The following is a 19,878-nucleotide window of genomic DNA, read 5'->3' on the forward strand; positions in this document are numbered from 1 at the left end:
GGGAGGCGGGGCCGGGGGCCCAGAGGGGCCCGAGATTAGGCGGGCGAGGGCTGCGGGGGGAGAGGCGGGGGAGGCGGGGGCTGTGGGCGAGCGTGCTGGGTGACGGCAGAGGTTGTGGGTGCCGTGCAAAGAAGTGAGAGTGTGCAGGTGTGTGTGAAGGCAAGAACACTGTGAAAGCGTGAGTGTGAGAGTGAGTGTGTGGTGTGAGAGGGGAGTGTGTGAGGGTGTTGATGGAAGGCTATGAAGAGGTGCGGGTGTCGCGGGAGGGTAAGGGTGTGAGGGACAGGTAACTGTCAGGGGGTGGGTGTGTGTGCGGGTGTGTGCAGGGGAGAGTGTTGGGTAAGGGTGTGAGCATGGAGGGAGGGGGGTGTCCCGTGGGAAAGGTGAGTGTGAGGGTGAGAGTGTCACGTGAGCTGCCGTGAGCTGAGCCACCTTGAGAGGGAGGGCAGCAGCCGCGTGTCTGGGCAGGTCCAGGCTCTCCAGGGCAGGGCAGGGCAGGGCTGAGATGGGGTCAGGTCCCACCCTCCCTCCTGGCCTGACCTGGAAACGCTGGGTTTCTGCATCATTCCGTGGGAGAGAGGGGCTCCTGTGGACGCCTCCCGGGCCCTGTGGTCCAGCTTCCCCACCTCACCCCCCTACTCTTCCTGCCTCGGTCTCTCTTTGTGTCCCTGTCTCTCTATGTGCTGTTCCCACTTCCCTCCCATCGCTGGTGCTGACTCACCCTTCAAGACTTGGGTCCCTTCTCCCTCCTGGGGAGTGGGTCTCCCTGAGCCCCCTTCTGTGGGACCTTGTAGCCTGGTGCAGGGTTATCACCTTTGGGACGCAGGAAGAGTAGTACCATGGAAGGTAGGAGACCTCAACCTCTCCCATGACTGTGACAATCAGGTAAACTGAGGTATGCCAACTATGAAAATCCTTGCTCTTTATCTCCATCACCACCAAAAAATTCTACATCCAGGTCCACCAAGGGACTTTAGTCTATCATCCCAACACCTTGTCTGTCCTCATGCCCAGTTCCCAACATCCTCTCTGTCCTCAGTATCAAATCTTCCATCAACCTCTGTATTCCCAGGACCACTACTCCCAGGATCCTCTCTGTCCTCGGGACCCAGACTCTTATCAACTCCTCTATCCCCAGCTCCATGGCTCCTAGCATCCTCTCTGTCTTCAGGACCGAAGCTCCCATCAACTTCTGTGTCGCCAGCACCACAGCTCTGAGTGACTCCTTTCCTTTTCAATTCTCAGTTTATCCTTCTGTAAACTGAGGAAAGAGGTGGTCAGGCTGGGTAACCTCTAATCCTTCCAGGGCTCACAGTCTGTGTGTTAGGATAGGTGGGAGAGAGGTGTCCAATCTGCATTTGAGACACTGGGTTAGGGGCTAGCTAATGGTGGTCTTTCTCCCAGGAACCTATAAATCCCCTTGCTCATGGCTCTAACCAATTTCTCCTGCTCCAGCTGCAGGACACCCTGGGAGATGTTGGTTGGATTCTTATCTGCCTTCTTTGGGTCCCACCATTTCTTCCACCTTGGGACATCACAAGAGAGGTGGTCCCATCCACATCCTACTCCAGAGTACCTTATCCATTAGGGGTTTCATGCAAGTGACAGCAAATCTCACTCAGTTGCCTTAAGAGAATTGTTTCATATTTAAAAAGTCTTGGGCATGGCTGGCTTTGGGATAGTCTGTCTATCTCTCTTGTCCTAAGGATAGATGGCTTCCCTCATGTTGCAAAACGGCTGGCAAATTCCCTTGGGGCCACACTTTTCCTTCACATTTGGAGAGGAGCAGAGAGAAAGACAGAAAGAGCCAGATTGAGGAAAACTGAGAGGAGGAAAGAGAAGAGAGGGACTTTAACAAGCTCCCTCAGCTGAGTGGGGAAATATTTTTCCCCAGAAGCCCCCCAAAAACCTTCCGTTGTGTCTTATTGGTCCAGAGGAGGCCAGCTGCCTATCACTGAACCAATATCAATGGCCAGGGCATGAGATTATGTTGTTTAAATTAGATTTGGACCACAGGCTCCCACCATCCCCGAGTCAGAGGAGAAATCAGCTTTCTGAAACAGACATGATATTGGGGAGACAGCTGCTGTGCCTGCTGTGTGGGGAGGGGTGGGGTGGGGGGAGGGAGTGGGCTGCACATCAAGAGTTGACCATTCTTGACTTTTTGGTCTTGGGATGGTGAGGACTTTGCTAGTTGTTTTCTCAGTATCATTCTGTGAGATAATAGAAATACATATTTGGTCTCTGTCCCCGGTTCCTGACACAGGGCTCCTGAAACCCTTGTAATTTCCTGGGTGATAGGAGTGTCTTTTGTTCTAATGAGGTGACTCTGGGTGGGTTCCTGGATGACTCCTGGAGGAGAGCTGGTCACCAGAAAGACCAAGCCATGATTAGAAGCTTGACCTTTTCAGCCCCACCCCCCGTTCTCTTGAGAAGGGAGAAGGGCTGGCCGTGGAGTTAATGATACATCGTGCCTGCGTGAGGAAGCCTTCATAAAATCACAGTGGTACCGGGTTCAGGAGCTTCTGGGTTGTGAGCGTGTACAGGTGCTGGGAGAGTGATGTACCCAGAGAGGGTGTGGAAGCTCCGGCCCCTGCCCGCATACCTTGCCCTATGCATCCCTCCCATCTGGATGTTCACCCGATCCTTTGTCATATCCTTTTATAATAAACCAATAAACGTACATTCCTGTCTTCCTGAGTTCTGTGAGCCACTCTAGCAAATTAATTGAACTTGCAGAGGGGGTCACGGGAACCCCTGATTTACAGCTGATCAGGCAGAAGCACAGGTGACAACCTGAACTTGGTGACTGTCATCTGAAGTGGGGAGTGGTCTTGTGGGACTGAACCCTTCACCTGTGGAATTTGACGCTTTCTCCAGGTAGATAGGGGCAGAATTGAGTTAAATTGTAGAACACCCAGTTGGTGTCACAGAGAATTGCTTGGTGTGGGAAACCCCTCTACACACACATTTGGTGACCAGAAGTGTTGTGAGTGTGGTAGTAGTGTGAAAGGTAAGGAGACACACAGGAGAAAAATATAGTATGGAAGAACTAGGTTTTTCCCTGTACAGGAGGAAGATTGGGTATTTTTTTTTCTAACACACATTTCCTCTCCCTTTGTTCCTGCCTAAGAGAACCCTGATTTTGTTCAGGCATCCACCTTTCTTTAATATTCAGATGATGTGCAGGAAGCCCAGCAGTGGGGTCTGAGTATACTTTGCCAAATAATGTGGTTCCATGGCCCCTTCCAGTAACTGCTGTAGGCATGGGTGTATGAAACAAGTCTGGTGAATAAAAAGTAAGTGCAAGTCAGTCTGGAAGTTTTGGGATAAGCTTTCTTTGTTTTAAAAAAGAGACCCAAGAAGAGATGGCCCTTTGTTATGGCCTGTGAATGTGGGTGTGATGCCTGGAACTGCAGCGGCCATCTTGAGGCCATGAGGTGGACAAGCCTGAATGGATCCTTTAGGACATAGTGGAAACATTGAATTAGTCAACTCAGGAACTGCCCTAACTCATGATCTCTCGTTCTGTGAGATAATCAATTTCCTCTTTGTTTCAACCATTTCGAGTTGGGTATTCCCTTGCTTACAGCCCTGGCCACCATATTGCCTGTGATTTGCATAGACTACATGGAGGCAGCCCTGCTTGCAGATTAAAGCACTCTAAGTGATAGTTTTCTTTTTCAGTTGCTCCCCCGTCCTCGTGGGAGGATCTCTTTCACACAGGTTATTTTCCCACCTCTGGCTGAGTGGGCTGCATACCGCAAGAACTGCAGGAGCAATGGATGCCTGTTTACAACCTGAACAACTGTATGTGGCGGCTTTGATGTGAACTTCCCTGGCTGTAGCAGAGGGGGCCATAGGCAGAGCCCTGACCCAATCTGGACCCCGTCAGAATCTGTCCGTTAAAATTTTAGAACAAGGGGACACAAGTAATTCTTGGTGAAGAGGATCAAGGCTGCCCCAAGGAGAGAAGCCCAAGGTGACCTGCCCTACATACCGATCTATATCATCCTCCGGGCAGCAGAGGACGTCCTGACCTGATCGGATCTGATTCTTATCTATAGCTATAGGACCACCCAATAACCAGACCCCACCTACGTTGATACCATTTTAATGACTTTTTAACATAATCTTTCCTCTGTCTTTTAAAGAGATAACTCACATACCTGTGCCTTAAATTTAGCCCTACCCTCAACCCATTGCAGCTCTTCACTGCCCCTGGGTCCTGTCCCCACGCCTGCAGCTTTTCACTGCCCACAGGTCCTGTCCCCAAGCCTGCAGCTCTTCACTGCCCATAGGCCCTGTCCCCATGCCTGCAGCTCTTACTGCTCGTGTGTCCTGTCCCCACGCCTGTGGCTCTTACTGCCCATGGGTCCTGTCTCCATGCCTGCAGCTCTTACTGCCCGTGTGTCCTGTCCCCATGCCTGTGGCTCTTACTGCCTGTGGGTCCTGTCCCCATGCTACTCCATGCTATTCTCTGAATAAAAGAGCACTACTGCGAGACCTTGAGAGTCCAAGAAATCTTTCTTTCTTTCCTTGGCTTGCTGAGCCTGCATCACTTGGTGCTTGACATTTCGAGGGCAGATTTGGTTACTCTGTGTGAAGCAGAAGAAGGTAGTCTGTGGAGAGACAGAGAGATAAAGTGGAAGACCACGAGGGAAACCATGCACTCAGAGACAGACAGACAGCCAGATTTTGCAAAAGGGAGACAACCTTGATTTCATACAGCTTTTCGATTCTGTTTCTTGTCCCTGGTGAGGCCCGGAGACCTAGCTCCTGCTTGGATCCTAAACTTCCAATAATGTTGTCATTTTTGCTTGAGTCAGCTGAAACAGATTTTATTTCTTGCAACCAAGATCCCTGAACAAAAACTTGAGAGCCATTAAGGATGAGGTCCTGATCACAAGCTCTGGTGAAGAACATTATGAGAAATTTATCCCTAGCTTCAATTTCTTTTCTTTTCTTTTCTTTTGAAATCATACATTGTGTACTCTTTATCTATTTATTTATTTTGAGGAAGATTAGCCCTGAGCTAACATCTGCTGCCAATCCTCCTGTTTTTGCTGAGGAAGACTGGCCCTGAGCTAACATCCATGCCCATCTTCCTCTACTTTATATGTGGGACGTCTGCCACAGTATGGCTTGCCAAGTGGTGTCATGTCCGCACCTGGGATCCAAACCGGTGAACCCCAGGCCATTGAAGCGGAATGTGCGAACTTAACCGCTGTGCCACCGGGCTGGCTACTTCCTAGCCTCAATTTCTGCTGTAGGGCATCATGGGACATGTATTTCTATCCTCTGATCCCCACTGTAGGGCATCATGAGAGATGTAATCCTAGCCTCCCACCTCTGCCATAGAGTCTCCTGGGAGATGCAGTCCTAGCCTCAATTCCTGCTGTGAGGCATCATGGGAATTTATTCCCAGCCTCCAATCTCTGCTGTAGGGAATCATGGGTAAGGTGAAGCCATCCTTAATTTTAGTCAGAGGGCATCTCAGAAAACATCACCTTAGTTTCATCTCTGCTGTCGGGCATCGCGGCAGAGATAGTCCTAGCCCAGTTTTGGTTGTAAGATGTAGTCTTTTTTTCCTCCCCTCCCTCCTTTCTTGCTTCAACACCTGCCTTGCCCCAGGACTATTCGAGGTCCTAAGAATACAGTAGTGAGCAAATAAAAGACCTTGCCCTTGATGGAGGTTAGAGTGGCGAGAGTTAGCAAAAAAAAGACTGTTCCCGTTAACCACTGCAGCGTAACAAAATGCCCCCAAACTCAGTGATGTGAAAACACAGCCATTGCATCTTATGATTCTGTGGGTCAGGAATTTGAGCAAGACACAACGGGATCAGTGCGTATCTACTCCACAATGGACGGGGGCCGGAATGGGCTGGCTTGAACAGCTGGAGATGGATGCGATGGTTCATCCAGGGCGATATATCTGAAACCTTGGTTCTGACTGTTGGCTGGTGGTGTGGGTAAATCGTGTCCCCTCAAAATATACGGTGAAGTCCTAACCCCCAGGATCTCTGAATGTGGGCTTATTGGGAAATAGGGTCTTTGCTGATGTGAGTAAGCTGAGGTCATACTGGATTAGGGTGGGCCCCCATAGCCAATGGCTGTGTCCTTCTAAGGAGAGAAAGAGGTTCAGAGATGCATAGCCACAGTCACAGAGAAGAAGGCCACGTGGCGACAGAGGCAGAGATGAGAGTGATGCAGCCTTTTTTTTTTTTCTTTTTGAGGAAGATTAGCCCTGAGCTAACTACTGCCAATCCTCCTCTTTTTGCTGAGGAAGACTGGCCCTGAACTAACATCCATGGCCATCTTCCTCTACTTTACACATGGGACGCCTACCACAGCATGGCTTTTGCCAAGCGGTGCCATGTCCACACCCGGGATCCGAACCGGCCAACCCTGGGCCGCTGAGAAGTGGAACGTGCGAACTTAACCACTCTGCCACCGGGTCGGCCCCTGATTCAGCCTTAAGCCAAGGAGCACCAAGGATTGTCAGCAACCCCTAGAAACCAGGAAGGATTCCTCCCCAGAGACATTTCGGACTTGTAGCATCCAGGGCTCTGAGAGAATACATTTTTATTGGGGAAGGCCCCTAGTTGGTATGTTTGTAGTAATTTATTACGTCAGCCCTACGAAACGAAAACAGCTGGCTTGTCTAGTTCTCCTGCGCATGACATCTGCTGGGGTGGCAATGTCCAGAGCAGGTCCCACTTGTCCGGCACCTGGGCTGAGACGGCTGGAACGTCTGGGGCTCTCTCTTCATATGGCATCCGTTCCTGAGTAGCTTCGGGGACCTCAGAGCATGGCAGTCTCAGTACAGGAGGACTTTTCCATGGCAGCTGGCGTCCTCAGGGCCAGACAGTTGCCAAAAGCCTGTTCCAAAAGAACATGGCACAGCGTAACTTCCACCACGTTCTATTGGTCAGAGAAGTCACAGAGCCACTCATGTTCAAGAGGTGGGGACACACCCCACCTCTTTAAGCTACCACCATGACAGTTGGTGATATGTGACTTGAGGAGGTCCTAAAAAAGAAACCCTGTCCCTCACCTGCCCCCAAATACCATGGAAGATGTCCCATCTTTTTCTTCATTAGCCGTAGGGCTTCATGGAGAGTGAAATTTTGTCTCTATGGGTTTCCCTCAGCGAACCATGAGAAACTTCAATGTTGAGCTCCAAGCGTGCCAATGAAACCGTAGTTCTGTCTTTTCCCCCATCAGTCTGAGGGCATCCTAGAGAATACAGCCCAGCCTTTATCTCCTGCCCCAGAGCATCAGGGGAAATGTAGTCCTGTCCTTATTCCTCACTGCAGTGCATGAAGGGAGTTCTGGCCATCACGTTATCTCCTATTCATCTCCCTGTCTCAGAATCCCTCAGGAAATGTAGACATGCCTTCCTAGAACAACAAAGTGGTCTTGACATTTGGAGTTTGGGAGAAGAGACTGGAAGGTTCGTGCTTGGGTGAGAAAGTTGGAAGGTTGTATTTGGAGCCCAGAAATAGACGTGGAGGCAGCTTAGGGTGAAAGCCCATGTGGGACTGCTCCCAAGGCTGGGACCTTGAATGCCTGGCTCCTACAATGTGACCCCTAATTCCAGAAGCCCGTGGAAAGGTGCCCCCATTCACCATCCCAAAGACAGACACTATGGAGAAGAGCAGATCTGGCCTTGTTCAGTGGTACAAAAATCTTTATTCAAGTATAAAATATTAAATAAAACAAATATTCAAATATTAATTAATAATAACAACAGCGGCAATAACATTAATAAAAAGAGCTCTCTCGCTGGCCTGCAGCCTTTCTCCAACTTTTCTCCCCTGTTTCTCACAACTCTGCGAGATAGGTGTTTTGACAGCTGGAAAAACTGAGGCCCAGAGAGGGCAGCACACTGGCCTGAAGTCACACAGCAAGTCTGCAGGGCTGGGAGCTGAGGGAAGGGCAAAGGGGGCCCTTGGATCCAGCCAAGGCAGGGGGAGTGTGGAGTTCAGGTCCAGAGGAGAGTGCCTCCCCAGAGTCTGGCAGTCATAAGCAGGGTGACGGTGAGGCTGAAGTAGGCAGGGCCAGGCCGAGGGGCACCCCCCATGTGGGACTTGAATGCGTAGTTAGAGCCATTTCCGGGATGGCACGAGACGTTGACATGGGTCAGGCTGAAGGCCTCAGCCACGGGGAGGCGGTGGCACCATGAGGGAGTTGCACAGCCTCTTGCTGTGTAGCTTGAGTTCCCCCGGCCTGCGGAGAGAGAAAACTGGATGAGACTCCCGGCTCTTGGCCCTGGGCCTGGAGTTCTCACTGGGTGACACGCCCCCTTGTGGTGGGTGCCACTTGGAGCAAGTAGTAGTTCTAAGCGTGGTCCAGGGATCCCTGGAGGTCCCTCAGACCTTCCAGGGGATCTGTGAGGTCAAAATTAATCTCATAATAATGCTAAAATATCATTTGGCCTTTTAGCTTTCATAAGTGTACAATGGGGTTTTCCAGAAACCCCAGGACCAAGTTATGTTGCATCACACTGGATGCAGAAGCCTACATGAGGATCCAGCTGTCTTTTATTAAACCAGACATTAAAGAGATTTGCAGAGTTGTAGAACAATGCCCATCTTCTCATTAAATTTTTTCATTTTGGAAAATGTCATTTTTTTCCCGTAAAAATATCTTCACACGTCACAAGTTTTTAATTGTTATTTTTAAATGGATTAATAACACATCTTCAAATTTTTTTCAGCTTTAATTTCTAATGCAGTAAATATCTATAGATACAACTGACATAGACAGCAACTTTTAAGAGCATGAAGGAATTCTGAGACCAGAAATTTTGAGAACCCACGGGAATAGAGAGACTTCCCCAGGATGTCACAGAATAGAAACCAGTGATGCCCATAGGAAGTCCCACCCACTTATTGGAAGTCCCAAAAATATCCATTTCCTAGTGAACAAGTCCTAATTCCTTAGGACACTTTGCACCCTCATGAAGGAAGTCCAGCTTAGCTGGCAGTCAACCTCTTGCAAACCCCAGCCGCCCATAAGCACCTCTCCCAGCCTCCTGAAGGGCCTCACCTTTAGTGCCTGTGGCTTCCAGACATCGGTTCATGGGGCCTCGGCAGGCGATGAGGGAAGTGTCTTCAGAGGAACACCCGTGAGTGCTGTTCCCCTCACAGCTGTAACACTGGAGGCCGTTCAGCGGCAGGTTTTGCAGCTCCAGCACTTGGGAGAAGACAAGAAACCGGGGAAATTAGCACGAAGGGGGGGCGGGGAGGGGATGGGGGGGTGTCCTCTTTCCTAGCATTACCTCCAGGACTCCCAACTCTCAGCCTGAGATGTCATGGAGCCACCTTGTGGTCAGGCATTGGAACGGCACTCTCTTTTTGGGGGTTCTGTGGGGCCTGGGAGAGAAACGCCAGCTTCTGGCTCCCCATGAGCCCCCAGCCGACCAGGCACTGGGTAAGCAGCTGTGTAAGACGAAACAGGCCCTACCCTCACAGAACTTACCATTTAAAGCTAGGCTGTGCGATCTGGTAGCCAGTAAGCCACATGTGGTTGTTGACGTTTATGTTGAAATTAATCAATATTAAATAAAATTCAAAATTCAGTTCACGTTTCAAGGGCTCAATAGCCATATGTGGCAGTGGCTACCATATTGAACAGGACAGACATGGAACATTTCCATCAGTGTGGAAAGTTCTGTTGGGCAGTACTGGTTTATAGAGACAGAATAACACATAGGATCTAGATTCTATTGGAGGGGAGGGACAGGGAAAGTGTCCTTGAGGACGATACTTTAATGCTGAGCCCTAAGGAATGAGAAGTAGCCAGCCAGGTGAACTTTTAGGGGACACGTGTTCCTGGTGAAGGGTACTGCTGTTGAGGCTGGATGGTTGGAGGCAGTTGTAGAAAGAAACTGAATGAAGAAACTAAGGCAGACGGGTGCTGGATTACACAGGGCATAGTAGGGCCTTTGGATTTTATTCTAAGAGCATGCGGAAGTTGTCAAAGTGCCTAAGGAACGAGAGTGACATGACCTGATTTACATTTTTAAGAAATGGCTCTCGCTGCTGCAGTGAACGTTGGCCTTAGGGTGACAGGAGGTGAAGCAGGGGGACCCTCCAGAGGGTGATCCTGCAACAATCTAGGCGAGAGGTCATGGTGGCTCGGACCAGCGCGGGGGCAGAGGAGGCGGGAGCAGTGGAAGGATTCAAGAGGATGTAGGAAGCATAAAGCATGGGTCTTGGTGAAGGTTTTGTGGAAACTGGTAAGAGAAACCTAAATAACCGGAGTGGGGAAGGTCTTCAGGGCGAGCTCCCACGCCCTATCACACGTGTCAGTTACACCAACCGGGAAGAGACGGTCAGCTGCATCTTCCTCCAGAAGTAAAACTTTACCATTGAAGGAAGATTTCTCTCCCCACCCAGCAACAGCCCAGCCAATGAGAAGTGCCGCAGCTCAGTCAATGAGAAACGCCACAGCTCAGCCAATGAGAAGCGCTGCAGCTCAGCCAATGAGAAGCGCTGCAGCTCAGCCAATGAGAAGCACTGCAGCTCAGCCAATGAGAAACGCCACAGCTCAGCCAATGAGCAGCGCTGCAGCTCAGCCAATGAGAAACGCCACAGCTCAGCCAATGAGAAGTGCTGCAGCTCAGCCAATGAGAAGCGCTGCAGCTCAGCCAATGAGAAGCTGTTGCTGCCCTGAACTGTTACTTTCCCCCAATGGACTTTCCTTTAGGACAGCCCCTCCCTACTCCCCCTTTTTCTCTATAAAAGCCGCTCCCCTCCTTCATCTGCTGGATTTGCCTAGGCTTTGCCCTCCACACACATCCTGAGTTGTAATTCTTTTGGCTACTCCCAAATAAACTCATTTTGATGCTTTTCAAGTTAATAGTTTCATAACCTCATTGAAGTCTCACAAAATCCTTCTTTGAGGAAGGGCTTGATCTGTCCCTTTTTCAGAGGAAGAAACAGAGACCTAGAGAGGAGGGGTTTGCCTGTGAGCCAGTGCACCTCCCCGCCCTGATCGCGGGCCTCACGCTGGGTCCCCTGCCCCTTACCTGGGCCCTCATTGCATCTGGTGGTGTTGCAGCACCGCAGGAAGTGGAAGGTGTGGTTGTTGTGGAAGCCGGTGGGGCCTGGGCAGCCAGGAAGGGTGCCGCAGCCGCGGGTGTAGCGCTCATCGCCCGGACCCTCTGTGGCGGGCAGAGGAGAGAGGTCAGATTGTTGATGAGAGGCTGAGACTGGGGTTTGCCCACCACGGCAGTCACCTGACCATTCTCTGCTTCATTATAAGACCCTCATTTTATTTAGGGCAGCCATATATCTAGCCAAAGGATATTTCACATTTTGCAGCCTCCGTAGGGATAGTCGTGTGACTAAATTCTAGCCAATGTGATATGAGTAGAAAGGTTTTATGGGACTTCCAGAAAGGAGAACCCTTACAAAAGGGGAGGTGCCCCTTTTTTTTGCCTCATCTTTTCCCCTTCCTCTTTCCCAGAACTTGGACATGAGCCCTGGAGCTCTGGCAGCCATCTTGGACTATGAGGCAATCTTGAGAATGATAGAAATGAGACGGCATCTGGGTTTCTAGTGACTGTGGAACTGTCCTAGTGACCCTGGACTTCCTATCACTGAACTTTTTCTGTGTGTGAGAACTAACTTTCTACCTTGCTTAAATCACTGCTATTTTGAGGTCATTGTTAAGTGCAACCTTGGGGAGAAGCAAAGGAGGGAGGAGGAATTCCTGGCAGGTTGGGGCTCACCTTCCAGGTTCTGGTGGGTGACCACCTCCACGCACTGTTCTCCAGGGTTGCGGCATTGCAGGCTCTTGTCCCAGCCTCTCTCACAGCTCAGGTCTGATGAGGCGCAGGAAGAACATTCGAGGTATCGGCTTCGGGGAAATACGGAAGCCCGGCCTGTTTGGGGAGGGGCAAGAGGGCGAGACTCCTTGGGGAGAGTCCTGGAGATCCAGCTCCCTTGAGGACTCAACATCAATTCCTCCTTCTGCCAGCCTTCAGCCAACCATCAAGCCCTGGCCATTCTGGATCTTTCTGGAATCCATCTTTGCCTTTCCAGCTCCATGACCAAGTCCAGCTTAGATCTCCTTTAATACCAGCTTCCTCCCTGGCCTTCTAGTTTACATTCTTGTCCCACCGCTCCCCCCCCCCCCCACCAGTGCATCCCCATAGGGCCATAGAAGGATGTTTCCCATACTCAAATCTGACCCTGCTTCTCCTCTGCTCAAAACCCCAGCATGGCTCCCCACTGCCCTTAGAATAAACCCCAAGATCCTCAGCATGGCATTCAAGGCCCATCAAAGACTGGGTCCTGGTCACCTCTCCTGCCTCATCTCCCTCCACCAGCCCCTCAGACTCTCCTCCGCACAACTTCCCACAGTCCCCGAAGATACATGCTGACTGGCGTCTGGGCCTTTTCGTGTGCTGTTGCCTTTGCCTAGAGCATTTTCCCTCGCACCCACTTTCCCTATCTCCTACTCATTCTTCAGGCATCATCTTCTCCAATTTCACCTCCTCCAAGAAGCCCCTCCAGACCTCCCAGGCTGGATCAGGTACCCCTTCTGGGCTCCCCAATCCCTCTGCCACTCACTCTGGGTTGTCCCCAGGCCTCTGAAGTGGAACATGCACACTTTACCACTGCACCACCAGGCCGGCCCCTGTTTCTGATTTCTATTAAGCACATCTGTTGAGTTCTTAATTTCAGTCATCGTACTACATTTCCTGTTTGACTCATTTTAAAAATGGATTCCAGATCTCTGCTAACATTTTTCCTTTCCTCTACTTTCTTGAATATATTAATCATAGCTGTTTTAAAGTTCCCTGTCTAATTACCCAAGTATCTGAATCATTATGAGTTTGTTTCTATTGTTGGATTTTTCTCTTGGCTTCCAGTCAATCGGTCTTTTTAATTTTCTTCAGGATACCTTGTAAATTTTGATTAGATGCCAGACATTATAGATGAAAATTTGTAAAGCCTCTAAATGATGTTATTTCTTCCAAAGAGGTTTAAGTTTTCTTCCTGAAGGTCAGATGTAGGGATTTTTAGGGCTAGTCTATTTCAGTTCTGCCCTTCCTCCTAGGGTGTGGTCTTAGCGGAAAGCTTGAGGGGGTCCAGACTTCTCTCCAACTTGGCAACTTCAGCCTCCCCAGCATCATATGCCGGCTGGAATCCTTGCTCAATTCTGTAGCTTCCCAGATACTATTTTCTGCTGAGCTTCTTGGCGTCTCACCCTACGCATGTACAGCTTGCCAATGACTTGAAGGAAATCTGTAGATTTGGGGACTCCCTTTTCTGTGGTTCCATGCATTCCAGGATCTCACCTCTCATTTTCCAGACACTCTGGCAGCCCCAGACGCCAACCTCTCTCTTCCCAGTCTAGCGATGATCTCTTTCTATTTTGGCTCTATTTCCTTTTCGCAACAGTGAACTGGAAAGTGCACTCGAGAAAAAAGCCAGCTTGTCTGTGGGACTCCACTCTTGTGCTTCCCTTATTTCGAAGACTGTAGCACTCAAGTTCCTCTCTTCATTTGTTCCTCTCCAGTAACTTCAAATGATTGTTTACAATTTGTCCAGCTTTTATAGCGGCCATTGGCAGGGGGGCTAGTCTGATACAAGCGACTCCACCGTGGCAAGAACTGCAAATCCACCTCCCACATCTAACCCATCACTAAGTCCTGCTCATCGACGTGCTAACCAGCTCTCAAATCCATCCACTTCTCTCCATCTGCAGGCTGACACTCTGGTCCAACCACCATCTTCTTCATCTGGACAACCTCACCCACCTCCGAGTTGGTCTCCCTTCCTCCACTCTCGCTTCCATCCAATCTCTCTTCCACTCTGAAGTTACAATAATTTGCTAAAAATACAAATCCGATCGTGACACTCTCTGCTTAAAACCCTTTCATGACTTCCCACTGTTCCCTGGATAAAGTCTATACTCCTCACCCCAGCCCAGAAGACCCTGAGTAATACGATCCTACCAATTGCACCAGCTCCTCTTGCCCCACTTTTCCCTTCCTCCAGCCATACTACTTTCATTCACCCCTGGGCCTTTGTATCTGTTGCTCCCTCTGTCTGGAAAACCCTTTCCACTGTCTTTTTAAGTCTGACTCCTACTCATCCCTCAAGATCCAGCTTAGCTGCCACTTCCTGTGGGAAACCTTCCCAGACCTGATTCAAGTTTCCCCTCTAGGGTCTCACAGCCCCACTCTTCACTCTCCCAGCCCTGATCACTCTGGCCTCTGTTTCCTCCATCTCGGCCCTGACCATTCTAGACTGGGCCTCCCCATTACAGCTCGGACCCCCCTGGTCTCTGTTTCCCCTCTCATGGTCCTGACCCTCTACCTGTGCTCCCCCATCCTGGCTCTGACTGATCTGGGCAATGACGGTCTGGTGATGGGTCTGTCACCTCCCCGCTGGACTCCACGGGGGCAGGGTCCAAGGCTGTCCTGGTCACTGCCGTGTCCCAGTATCACGTAAGTACAGGATGTGGTTTAACCAACTATTCTAGTCACCACAAGCAGGGTAAGATGGCATAGAAATGGGGCTGATATAGGCATATGAGTTATTAAATAACTGAATTGACTCCCTGGTGGACCTCTGACCCCTCCCAACTCTCCCTATAGAACCCTCACGTCCCCAAGATCCGTCCGCTAAAGAGGTAACGCCAGGCCCAGCAGGGGCCTCCAGAGGTCTGTTCTGATTGATCAATGCCTTCAGCACTGATCGATAGTGTTAAATATTTTGAATTTTATCTCTTATTGGAAGCATTACTTAGACTCAGTTATTAGTGCTTTCCTTAAGCACATCTAACGGAGAAAGGAAGCCAGCATCCTCTCTCTTGTCACTTCTTTGAAAATAAGCATCTGATTCAGTTCCCGCCAACAGATGAATGAGGTCAGGATGGATGACGATCAGGCAGAATCAGGAGGGGTGAAGAACCAGAAAAACCCAGTGCGAACGCAGGTGCTCTGCTTCCTGACGTCATCGTGACTAGACCAGCCTGAACCAGTTTCCTTCCTCACCAGAAAGAGGAATCTCTGCCCGATCATGCAACATGGGTCCATTCCTTCCCCACCCTTCATCTCTGGGGGGAACTCAGGGAATAGGAGTCTTTCTAAGTCTTTTTCTTAAAATGACCAGATCCTAAAGCCGTGAAACTCAACCAAAGGGCTTATGGAAGTGTCTTCACATTCTTTTTCACTGCCCAACTCAAGAACCGTCTCTTCTAGAACTTCCCAAGCCCACTGCAGCCTGTCTGGTCCCCTCCTCTTTTGTCTTCCCTTAAGAACTTTGAGTCTCTGGTGTCTCTGATCTTTGTATCTTGGTCCCTTACCACCTATTGCCTGAACCACCTCCTACCCCATGGGAAAAATGAGATGGCAAAGCATCAGCGAGATTCCTCCTCTAGCTCTCAAGCAGGCGTATGCGAGTGTAGCTTCTCAAGGGCAGGCATTGCATCTTATACATAACAACCATACAACTTATACATAACAACCAATATAAAAACAAACACACGTACGGGATGGAATAGGGTTAGGGATGGGGATGAACTTGTAGTTCGGGGCGGGACTGGGGACAGTTTGAGATAAGATGGGGTTGATTTGGGCGTGGTTTATAGATGTGTTCCGAATGAGGATGGGTTTGAGTTGGAGGGTGTTGGGGGTAAATGAAGTTGGGGATAGGATTGGAGGTGAGGCTGAGTTGGGGCTGGGGATGAGGAAGGGGCGGGGCTGGAGATGTGTTTGGGATAAGAAAGGGTTTGAGTTGGGGTAGGTCCCGGGATAAGGTATGGAGTTGGGGTTGGCACGGCATAGGACTGGGGATAAAACTGGGATGATGATGATGATGAGGGTGAGTTGAGGATGGTCTGGGGTTGGGCATGGCGAGGGCTGCCCTACTCACCACGGTGGGGCTTGTTGCACAAGTCTGAGCCACACACGGTCTCTGTGAGGGTGATGACCTGCATGCCTATTCGATAGCTCATGGTCCTGTTGGTCTTCTCGGGGTGGGTACAGCCTCTCTCCACCACCTCCAGCTCCTCGCCTCCTGTGAGGAATGGTTCTTGGTCACTCCAGAGGCTCCCCTGGGCCCAACCAGCCTCTAACATTCTTGATCTTAAGCTCACCCACTCCCAGGCTGATCCCTGCCTTCCCTCTTGTTTGGGTCCAACTATCTTTTCTAAAATTATCCTCCCTTCCCCCATCTGCCCTCACAAGGAGCCTACTCTCTCTTAGTGACAACACCATCACTGGGACCTTCTGGATCCATGTACCCCCTCCCTCCCGGATTAGTGATTTTAGCAGGAAGATGACTCTGATAGAAATTTTTAAAGGAAAATTCTTCAAGTTTACCAAAAAGTATAATAGAATGATATAACAAATACTGTGTATTCATCACCCAACTTTATAAAATATTAGCATTTAGCTATATTTGTTTCAGATGTTTTTCTAAACTAAATTGAAAAGATACAGTTAAAAACCTCCTGCTCACCGCCCCTCCCCCGCCCCACCTAATCTTACTCCCCTTATACAACGTCCAAAGGTAAACACTGGTGTAGGTAATTCCCACACTATGTATGCATAACAATATACACCATTGTTTATTTGTATATTTATTGTATATTGTATATTTATTAGTGATCGTATATTGTTATACACTATTTATTTTAAAAGATATCATTCTCCGCAACCTGCTTTTTTTCTCTCAACCTTATGTTTTTGAGATGTATCCACGTTAATGCCTGCAACTCTAGCTCCTTCATTTAAACTGCTGTGGAACATTCCATCCCGATTACACCATAATGTTTCTCCTCTGCTGAAGACTGACTTTAGGTTGTTTCCAATTTGCCATATCACAAATATTACCGCTAAGAACATTCTTATACATGTGTTCCCGGGCACATGTGACCAAAGTCCTTTGGGGTTTCTGTATTCCTAGGAGTTGAACTGCTGTCTGCAGGGTATGCTAATCTTTTTTTTTTTGAGGAAGATTAGCCCTGAGCTAACATCTGCTGCCAACCCTCCTCTTTTTGCCAAGGAAGACTGGCCCTGAGCTAACATCCATGCCCATCTTCCTCTACTTTATACATGGGACGCCTACCACAGCATGGCTTTTGCCAAGCGGTGCCATGTCTGCAGCCAGGATCCAACCGGTGAACCCCGGCCGCCAAGAAGTGGAACGTGCAAACTTAACTGCTGCGCCACCGGCCTGGCCCCATGGGTATGCTAATCTTTATCCGCACTAGATATTGCCGAATCACTCTGTCCGTTGGGTGCACCAATTTGCCCCCTAAAAGCAGGGTCTGCAGCTCCACATTCTCATTGACCCCAGGATAGTCAGATTTTTAAGCGCTTGTCCATCTGGTGGCCTCGAACCAGGGTCTCCTGGTCTTTTTCACTTGGATTTCCCTGATTACTGGTGAGATAAGGTTCCTTGGTCGCTCCATTTTCCTGTCGCGCTGGAGCTGGGGAGCTCACCTTCCCATATGCGCAGGACGGTGGTCCTGCAGAGGTTCTGGCGGAGGGCACACTCTTCCACCTGGCATTTCCCGGTCTTCTCACACTGCATGCACCGCAGGCCCCAGGAGGCTGGGGGGAGAGGGAGGAGAGAAGAGGAGAGGTGGTTATCGCTCCGTGCCAGGATCCCCCTCTGGCCCCCTCATGTTCCAATACTAGGACCAAGTCTCCAGGCCCCGTGCCCTCAGGTTCGTGCTCCACGTTCTGCCAGCCCCCGGGCTCCACGCTGGTCTATCTCTAGCCCCACGTTCTATCTCCGCCCACCAGTCCTTTCCTGAAGTCTTGCCCTCGCTCGTCTTGCCTTCAATTCTGTCCGCGCCGCGCCTATCCTGAAAGTCCTAGCCCACCCCCTCTGTCGATCCCACCTTGGTCCGGAAACCCACACCGCCCGCCCGCGGTCTATTCCTCCTGCAAGCTCTCCTTTATCCTCCCTGACTCCAGTGGATCTTTACGTTCTGCCCCGGACCCCAGTGCCCCCCAATTAACTATCTCCCACAGGTTCTACCCCCTCCGCAGCATCTCCCCAGCGTCCTCTCCCCGCGCATCAGTCCATTCGAAGTTCTAAGCCCGCCCTCCAGTGGGCGGGTGCTGTAACCCGGACTGCCGCAGACCCTCCCCGATGTCCTAGCCCCTCCCACCAACTCTTCCTAGAGGCTCTAGCCCCGCCTGCCACATCTTTCCCGAGGTTCTAGCCCCGCCCACTAGCCCTCCCTGAGGTTCTCTCCCCGCCCACCTCGCCGCTCTAGCCCCGCCCACCAGCCCCTCCTCGCCGCTCTAGCCCCGCCCACCAGCTCCTCCCCGAGGCCATTGCTCCACCCACTGGCCCCGCCCATGGCCTGGCCCCGCCCCCAGGCTCCCTGGCAGTCCCTGCCCCGCCGCGAGTTCATAGTCCTGCAGGGCCATTACTCACCCCGGCCTCCAGCGGTCCGCAGAGCTTTCCGGGTTATTCATTGCCGAACCACCTCCCAACCCCAGCCCCCGCTCTCGCCCCACCCTGACTCAGTTCCTTCTCAGTTTCCTCTCGTTTCCCTACCCTTTCCCTACATTCTCCGGAAAAAGGAGGTGAGAGGGTTACGGCTAGTGGGTAGTGAAAGGGAAGGGTCCTCTGGGGACGAGGCCTGGGTCCCCAGCCCCTGGCTCTGCCATGCTTGGCCTGATTCTCTTTCCAACTTGTGTAAAATGAGGCGCTGTCCTCCTGTCTTTCAAGCGGGAGAAGGGGGAATCCGACAGACTGGAGGGACGCCCTCGCGGGGTCAGAATCCCACTTCTTCAAGGACTGGCTGTGTGACCTCGGACCAGTTACTTAGCTTCTCTGTGCCTCAGTTTCCTTCTCTGTGAAAGGGGGTTAAAATAGTCCTGCCCACCCAGTTTGAAATTGCAAGAAGGAGCTTAGAAAAGCGCTGGGAATAAAGAGCGCACTCTCTAAAGGGGAACTGTTGTCAAATGCCTTCGCTCAGCTAATATTTCCTGAGCACCTACCGTGTGCCAGCTGCTGTGCCGCGTGGGGCTGGAGAGACCAGGAGGATTACTATCGGAGCCGGGGAGCTGGGGACCGAGCCTTCCTCCTGCACCTCATCAGCCTCTGAGCCCCCCTCCGCTGCCCTCCCCGTTTCCCGGTCAGCAGACCTGCTTCCCGGCGCAGGTCCGGGCGCCCAACCCTTACCTGGAATGTAGGTCTGAACCAGCAGAAGCAGCAGCAGCAGCAGCAGCGGCGGCGGCAGCGGGCGGCCCATGTCTGCAGCGCTCCTGTCCGAGGCCTCCCTGACCCTCTCAGGCTGGCCCGGGGAAGGAGACAGTTTTGTGGCCCCGGGGGCTCCTCCCAGAGGGTTTGCGAAAGAGCGAGTCACCCTCAGACGCGTGGGCGCCTCCCCCGCCTCCCCCACGTCACCTCCCTGCTCCAAAACTTCCTTTACCTGGGCGTGGCCAGCCGGGAGGAGGGGGCTCGCTCCGCTCTGACTCAACGTGGCTGTGGTCACAGCTCTTGTCCCCAGACTGCTGGGGTCCCAACTCCAGTTTTCTCTCTTCCTGCTCTGGGACCCCAGCCCTCCGATGAAAACTCCTCCCAATGGGAAATTCGTGGCTGATTGTTAGAGAATGTTAGGGTTATTGTTAGTTTTGTTCGGAGGGATAAGGGGATTGTGGTTAGGTGGGAAAGTGTCTATCATCCAGAGATGCACGCTGAAATATTTGGGGGTGAAATCATTTAGGATCTCTAACTTGCCTTAAAACGCACCAGCCAAAAAGCTGTTATGACGATGGTTTTGTGGTTCTGTGGAAAAAATCATTATTTTTTACAGATGCTCAGTGAAATATTTAGAAGAGAATGTCCCTGATGTCTGCATTTACTTGAAAATGCTTTAGGA

At 50.9% G+C, this 19,878-nt stretch overlaps 1 protein-coding gene across 1 annotated transcript; it reads right to left on the bottom strand.

The window, feature by feature from the left end:
* Positions 1–7,675: 7,675 nt before the first annotated feature.
* PLAUR (plasminogen activator, urokinase receptor) lies at positions 7,676–19,387 on the bottom strand. Its single transcript, NM_001163881.2, is given in 7 exon segments — positions 7,676–8,232; positions 9,055–9,201; positions 11,039–11,173; positions 11,744–11,896; positions 15,903–16,046; positions 17,477–17,587; positions 19,179–19,387. Coding segments are annotated over 7 exon segments (1,005 nt in total). The 5' UTR covers positions 19,249–19,387; the 3' UTR covers positions 7,676–7,987.
* Positions 19,388–19,878: the final 491 nt, after the last annotated feature.

This window comes from Equus caballus, chromosome 10 (genome assembly GCF_041296265.1).
Source record: "Equus caballus isolate H_3958 breed thoroughbred chromosome 10, TB-T2T, whole genome shotgun sequence".
Classification (NCBI taxonomy): Eukaryota; Metazoa; Chordata; class Mammalia; order Perissodactyla; family Equidae; genus Equus; species Equus caballus.